Source organism: Tenrec ecaudatus, chromosome 1, assembly GCF_050624435.1.
Source record: "Tenrec ecaudatus isolate mTenEca1 chromosome 1, mTenEca1.hap1, whole genome shotgun sequence".
Classification (NCBI taxonomy): Eukaryota; Metazoa; Chordata; class Mammalia; order Afrosoricida; family Tenrecidae; genus Tenrec; species Tenrec ecaudatus.
Genome location: NC_134530.1, coordinates 168,337,502 through 168,345,661, shown reverse-complemented (window position 1 = coordinate 168,345,661; position 8,160 = coordinate 168,337,502). Strand labels below are relative to the sequence as shown.

Here is an 8,160-nt window from a genome sequence, read left to right as displayed (position 1 = left end):
TCAAGTAGAAAGAAAATGTTATGAAAACAATGATGGCAACAATTGTACAAATGTGCTTGACACAATGGATGAGTGATTTTAATAAGAGCTGTATGAGTCCCAATAAAATGATTTTTTTTAAGAGAAAAGAAAACAACCGTATCATCTTCCAAGTACTCTCCATTGCACTAAATACATTTGTCAAATCTGTGATTCTGTTCTTGGAAAGATTTTTCAAACTCTTCTGTTTGGATGGCTAACAGAACCTCCCTCATTTTTTTCTCCACCTCTTCTATATAATCAAATCACAATCCTTTCATGTTTTCCTTCATTTGTGGAAGCAAACAGAAGTCACATGGAGTGAGGTCATGTCAGTAAGGTGCATGGGGCAAGAGAGGCATGCTGCCTTTGCCAAAAACTGGCACACTGAGATGGCTGCATGAGCAGGTGCATCATTGTGGTGGCAAAACCAGTTTCCTGTCTGCCACAAATCAGGTCTTTTTTTTGTCACACAGTTATGTAATTTTTGAAAACCTCTAAATGCACTATGCCCTTTCATAAAACAAAAACAAACAAACAACAAAAATCATAACAAATAAGCATTGTCTTGATCTTTGTTTTCATTTGACAAGATTTTGGGGGCAAGGTGACGCATGACGTCTTCTACTGGCTTGATTGATGTTTGCTTTTGAGGTCTTAAGAATAGCACCATGTCTCCTCATCAGTAATGACCTTGGTTAAAAAAATTAAAAAGTTTGGGTCGCTTTGGAGCTGTTCTTTCAAAGCATGGCATATTTTCACTCATGACTCTTTTTCCTGGTCAGTCAGAACCCGAGGCACAAATTTTTCAGCGACCCTTCTCATTCCCAATCTTCCATTAAAATTCACTGAACCGAGCTCCAAGTTAGTCCAGGTAACTCCCTGTCTCTTCACTTGTCCGTCATCCCTATTTGAGCCCAAGTGCAGTAATTTTGTAGACATTTTTGTTTGTTCACAAAGTTCGTTCAGGATGTTGATAGATGACCAGAACAAGGTTTGTCACCAGTGGACACTTCACATTTTTGAAATGCAAAAGCCACTAGTTTCCCCATGGTTTTTCCCATAGTGCTGTCCTTGTAAACTGTGTTCAACATTACAACTCTTTAAGTGGCCTTTTGCTCAAGCAAGAAACAAATTTTCATAGCCGCATGCTGTTCTCTTAAATCAGTCATCACAAAAACAAGGTTTGAGTGAAACTGCTTTTATGAAAAAAAAAATTCGCTGTGACCAGAGAGAACCTTCTCAGGCGACCCCTGGATGATGTAACTCAGAGTGGGTTGCTCAATGCTTGGCTAGGGGGGGAAATGTGTACTACAAAAAAACCCAGCAGAGCTTTTTCTGTTGTTTTTAATGGGGGATACCCCGAAATATAATAGTAACCCACCACGATTAACCCTAATGTAACCATAATGTATTAGCCAGGTGTAACCATTTTGTTAACGTAACCAGGCTGGGTAAATTAGCCTGAGTGGAGCCATTTTATGCTGACCCAAATGTGGCCATTTTGCAACTACTGTAATTCTTTTTAATAACTGATCTTTTCTGAAACTGATGAGCCTTTGCCATTTATTTTTGAAATTGCTGATGTTGCTTATAGGCATGAGGACACGTGTCCTTGTGCCTTCTTTATTCCACATTGTAAAAACTGCCCTCTTTAAGCAGTAGAGATCAAGGGTGAATAAGCCTCCAGCTGCCCCTTGAATGCCAGCTAATAAAGGCTTATTAAAGTTAATTAAAGTTGCATGTGGGTTAATTGATCTCATTCAGGTACAAAACACATATATATATCTAACCAATTAAGTAAAATTAAGACACTCAAAAACAGCTTGAGATATGGTGAAAGACAAAGCAGAAGGTAAAAATAACTAAGATCGAAAGAAAAGCAACAACAATAGCAACAAATGACCATGGGAGTAAGTTTAAAAGGGTTGATCAATTACTGAATGTGGTCCCAAACTAGGAAAAGACTTTACACCCTTCAGTCACTGTGAGTTGAGGTTACTTAACAATGGACTACTTTCACAGACAAGCTCTAAAGACACAAAACTATTATCATAGATCATTCTCCTAAATGTACAAGAAAACCAGGATTGATAAACATGAACTCAGAAAAGGATCACTGTCATACGCCATACAAAGTTACAATAAGGAAAAAGAAAGAAAACCAGTAAGACGTCAACCCTATTAGAAATGACTGTGTACCTGGCAGGTGAAAACAGATGTACTGCCCATGTACTACTCCACTGCTAAGTGTGCTGTAGTCAGGCTTAGCTATTGGGGCCTTTAGGAATTTCCTCAGCCACCTTGACACAAGACCCAAAACAACAACCCCTTCCTGGAGAAATCCAACGTCTACACACTATTTCATACAAGGGTGTAAAGTCCTGACCATCTTAGTCTAGCTCACGACAGTACTCAATTGCTATTCTAACTAGGGACTTAACTTTTGGGTCACCTGAGGGTGAGACTGGGATTGCATTCAGCTAGATTTTTCTCTCCCCTCGTCTGCTTTCATTTCCCCCACCTTCTGCGAGGATGAATCTCAGTCATTTATGAATGACTCTCTTGAATAACAGACCACAGCAGAGTTGCCTTCCAAAGAATACTATCCTCAAAAGTATGGAAGACATGTTCAATAAATAAATAACAACTCAAACCAAATTCTGTATTTCAAAATAAACTAAATAAAATTAAATGAATGATAGAAAATGTAGTGTAATATCAATAATCAAGATTTTTAAACATTCAGTTCTAAACATGTAGACTAAGAAAAGCTTGGAAAAGAGAGGAGATAGAATTCAGGAAATAAAAATGGATGTAAAATAATTGGATAAATCCTATGTGTAGGAACATAGGATGGAATAAACAAATGCAGTGACATAAAAATTTGAAAAAGGGAAGAAACTAAAAAGAAAGGTAATTAATTTAGGGGCAAATGTTAATATAAGAAATTACAAACCCCAAGAATGGTTTACACTGAAGAAGAGGGAGTGGGCAGCAATATTCTAATTTTTGTAATATTCTAATTCTTGATATTTTCACATTTACATTATGAAAATTCATTGCTCTACCAAGTATGACTTATGTACTTTTCTGAAAGTGGGTTTTATTTCAATTGAATAATTGAAAGTGGCATGCTAATTTTATTTTGTTTTATTTATACCATGGGTGCAATCTATTTCATATAAGGATCTTAATTTTATTCTTTCCTACTTTCTGCATCGTCCTTATTTCCTCGGAGATTTTTTCCCTCTCCTTATTTGCCCGCTGTATCTCATGTTCGAACCTTGTTTTGAACATCAGCAACTCTTGACTGTCCAAACGCATCTCAGACAATGGTATGAACAGCTGGTTGGAAGCTCTATATGCAAGAGGAAGGAGGCTAACGTATGCTGGGCTCCAACGCAAAAGTCGGGGGCAGAGGGATCCAGTCATTTTATTGAGGTGACTGCCAGTCTTCAGTTATGCTCTCACTGAAGAGTTTAAGACAGACTGGCAGCTTTCCATGAGCCCTGCTGGTATAGACGTTACGAATTTGTGATCCACTGGAAATGAGTTAGGCTGTGATCTGAAAGGTCAGCAGTTCAAAACCATGAGTACTGGAAATGCAGGAGGTAAGTCTATTTGGTTCTATAGGGTGACCATGAGTCAGCATTAACCCAATGACAGTGAGTTTGGTGTTGTGTGTGTGTGTGTGTGTGTGTATTTGGTCAGCTCTGTGGGACAGGGTTGGAGAAGCCACCAGTACAAAAGGAACTTATTTACTGCCATCAACTCACAGAGACCCCCTGTGGGTTTCTGAGACTGGAACATCTTACAGGAATAGAAAGCCCAGTCTGTCTCTCACAGAGCTGATGGTGGTTTCAAACTGCTGACCATGTGGATCGCACCCCAACTCATAACCACTACACCACCAGGGTTATAGTATAGAAGTACTCACACATAATTGTTCTGCCCCTCGTATACTCCTTATCTTTACCTCAGTTCCGCCTGGTATCTCTAGTTTGGAAGGCTTCTAGTCTTATTGCCATAGAAGTAAACTCCCAATGTTACTTTGGCATGGAACACATGTGCTTTATATAAAGTACGAGTGAAGTATAAAGCAACTGCTATAGAATGTGCTATTATTGGGACCTCAATTCATGCAATCAGTGAGCACATCTTTTTAAAAAGCTAAACAATAGTTCAGATGGATTTTTATTTCATTTTAAAATTTTTAAATTTTTATTTTGCCGAAGCCTTAGTCTGTGACAAATCATTCTTCTAATGAGGCATTTCTATTATCTATAACTGAAATATAAATTTGTGAAAAATATAGTCCTTCATTCAGATGATTTGAAAAACACTAATGGAGAAGCCATGTGTTCTTTATTCAGACCTTAAGTGACCACATTTAATTTAGAAAAATTACAGAGAAAAGTTCAATAATATGTTTAAAGCAGAATTTATATCAATCACATTCTCTTATCAGCACAAAACAAAGATGGTAATGCATAATAGAAATTTCATGAGAAAATATAGACCTATTTCATCCCTAAAAATATTTGATCAGTACACAATTGCAAACATTATTAGAGGGGGAAAATGTACACAACAAAATAATGGATATAGTCAATGATATATTTACAGAGACATTTAATACCTACTTTAAATGCCATCATAATTTAACTAGTAAAAGTGAAACTAAAATTCTATAATACTGCAAAATAGGAGACAAAAATAATGGAAGTGGTAGTAATTTATACAACTAAAAGAGTATTATTTCTAATTGAACTTACTTCAAAAAAACAAATATTGATGTCCTTGAATTATGGTGTTAGCAAAGAATAGTAAACATGCCACCTCTGTAAGTGAAGAATGAACCAATATGTCTGGGAAAAGTGCAACCAGAATGCTCCTTAGAAATGAGGATGGCAAGATTTCATGTCACACACTCAGGGGATTTATCAGGAGGACATCGAGAATGCCATCATGCTTTGTCAGATAGAGGGTCTGAGAAAAGAAGAAGATCCTCAGGGAGATGACAGGATGCAGTGGCTGCTACAGGGCTCACACCTGGCCACCCCAGGGAGGACACCGCCGACCTCACAGCGTTTTGTTCTGGTGGACATGGTTCAGAATCAGCTCCATGGCAGCTAACGCAAACAACCATTTTAAGATAGAAATAAAATTAGCCAAAGAAAATACAGTTACATGTTGCTCCAGAAAAGGAAATCACACATAACACATGAGCTTCATTATGGATGATTTTTAAATATCCACAAGCTGCTGCCTATTTAGAGGACTACATCATCAAAAACACATTATCTAAAAGGGAGGTCACATGAGTCACGAATAGAGGAGCTTCAGGTTGTCCTCAAACATCCGTGAAGTAAGATCAGATTTTCCATATGACAAGAGGTAGCATGTCTGAGACTCAGAGAGCCAAGAATAAGCTAAAATGAGGAGAACTAACCGGAAGATCTGATTACAATAGAAATGGGCATTTTGTGAAGTCCTCAACAGCCAGACTGCAGACGCTGAGGCTTATTCTCCTCTGAAGGAACAATAAAGGAATGTCATACAGGCGGGAGAGAGGACTTCATGACCGAGCACCTATGTTACCTCGTTCTTGTTATTGTTAGGTGCCATCAATCGGTCCTGACGGATACCAACCTTACGTCAGTACAATGAAATATTGCCTGGTCCTGAGCCATCTCCACAATTGGTACCTATGAGCCCATCATTGCAGCCAGGGGGTCAACTCATGCCACTGAGGGTCTCCCTTTGTTCTCTGACCCTCTACTCCCAGCTTGAAACTGGGTCTCTCCCTTGTCTTCGTGGATTCAATATGGAAGGCCATGCAGACATACTCTTAAGCTTGGGGAGACTGGCTGTGTGATTCTTCATTTTTCCACGTGCGTAAGCAGCTTATCTCTGTGTAACGTAAGGGTTATGGATTGGTCAGAAAATGCATCTGGAACTGCCATTTCTGCAGACGCTGAAAGAAATCAAGGTCATTACAAAGATTGAAAAGCCTCAATTAATATGGTAATAGTCTTATATTGAGTAAGGTTTCATGTCTGATACATATACTTTCTTTAATATTACAATATCTATTTAATGTAATACAGATGCTTTCTTTGGTAGTATTCATTCATTCAAATGTATCAAGTGGATATAAAAACCCTGCAAAGAAAGAAGAAAAATTATATTACTGTCATTTTAATATTTAAAAAATATTTAGAAGTGGAAAAAGGAAATTTCTCAAAGTTATGATCCAACAAGAAGCACATTATACCTAATTATGGAAATAATGCCATTTTCCCAATTGTGTCAGATCTGGCCATCCAGATTTAGGAGGCTTATTTTAAATACAGTGTAGCCGTCAGCAAAGATTCTGCACCAAGGGGAGAGTGGGCAAAGAATCCGAACACAAGCTGACAGATGACAGTTTTCAAGACTCTTTTGAAACTGTGAACTGGAAGGAAGGAGAGGCCGAGGAGGGGAGTGCTATCCAGTATTTCCAGAGGCTACGTTGTTTTCCTGTCTTCACAACAATAAGAAGAGCAATTTACCATCCGCTACTTACATAAGATACCAGTACATCTGAAGAATGTCAAAGCAACGCATCCCAAGCTACACAGCTATAGAGAAGAATAGAATAGATACCCTCATGAGAAAAATTATACATCCACTATACATCTATTAACAACTGGGTGTGATTAAAATGTTAAATTGTTCTGATTATAACGTCTTGGGAGAAAATCCGGTCTTTGCAATCATTTTCCGAATAGCCATCTGAACATCTTTGTTCCTGAGGCTGTACACCATGGGGTTCAACAGTGGAGTGATGACGGTGTACGTCACTGTCACCAGCCTGTCTTTGCCTGATGTGTGTTTGGCTGAGGGCCGGAGGTAGACAGAAGAAGCACAGCCATAGTGGACAATAACCACAGTAAGATGGGAGGCACAGGTGGAGAAGGCCTTTCTCTTGCCTTCAGCTGAGGGAATCCTCAGGATGGTGTGAACAATGAAGCCATAGGAAATGCAGATAAAGGCGAAGGGCACAACAAGAACCAAGACCCCACAGATGAAGATGACCAGTTCGTTGATGTAAGTTTCAGCACAAGCAAGACGAATAACAGGAGAAATATCACAAAAGTAATGGTTAACCTTATTGGAGCCACAGAAAGGGAGGCTAAAAACCAGCGTTGTTCCAACTAGAGATATCAGGAAGCCACTAACAATACAGGTGAGTGCCAGTTGGGCACAGATTCTCCAGCGCATGAGGATGGGGTAGTGCAGAGGCTGGCATATGGCAGCATAGCGGTCATAACCCATCACTCCCAGGAGCAGGCAATTGGTGACAGCGAAACCAAGGAAGAAGAACATCTGGGTGGCACAGCTCATGAAGGAGAGAGTCCTGAGTACAGAGAACAGGTTGATAAGCATCTTGGGCAGGATAACGATTGTGTATAAGGTCTCTGAGGTAGAGAGCACACACAGAAAGAAGTACATGGGAGTGTGGAGACTGCGATCCAGGAGGATGACTGAGATGATGATGAAGTTCCCACTCAGGATGATCAAATAGAGGGTGAAAAAGACCACGAAGAGGACCAGCTGCAATTCCCCAAGACCGGAGAAACCCATCAGTAGGAACTCAGTGACAAAGGAGGAATTAGCCATTGAGAATTGATCCCATGGAGTAAAAGCAGTATGATCCAGTCTAGAGAGCTTTAGAACAGAGAAATAAGGAATAATCATCCCTTATTAAATGCAAAACAAGCAAAAACTAGTGCTACTCAGTTACACATGAGAAACAACATGCATAGGAAAGAAAAAGGATTAACAACCAGAAATTATTGTAAACTGATAAGTTCCCAAAGGGCTTTTTTTTATAATGGACCAATGTGATTCAGCTTGAGTTGGGGACAAGTGTTCATCTGAAGTGTACAGATGTTTGCTTACCATTGGTCCCGTTGTTGTCTCCTCCATATTGTTTATCCCGCCTATCCTATCTAGATAGACCTGCAGAGATAATAATATCATATCATATCATATCATTGTGAATTAGAGTTTGGAGTGGAGACCCAAAGCTCATCTATAGGCAACTGGACACCCCTTACAGAAGGGTCGCAGGGAGGAGACAAACGAGATAGG

At 39.2% G+C, this 8,160-nt stretch overlaps 1 protein-coding gene across 1 annotated transcript; it reads right to left on the bottom strand.

The window, feature by feature from the left end:
* Positions 1 to 6,744: 6,744 nt before the first annotated feature.
* Positions 6,745 to 7,686, bottom strand: LOC142437119 (olfactory receptor 10R2-like). The gene has a single exon (XM_075540409.1). It carries the CDS (start codon positions 7,684 to 7,686, stop codon positions 6,745 to 6,747), a length of 942 nt encoding a protein of 313 aa, XP_075396524.1.
* Positions 7,687 to 8,160: the final 474 nt, after the last annotated feature.

What these genes read in the sequence shown, in the direction of transcription:
- LOC142437119 (XM_075540409.1), bottom strand. Translation starts at nt 7,686, where the DNA reads ATGGCTAATTCCTCCTTTGTCACTGAGTTCCTACTGATGGGTTTCTCC.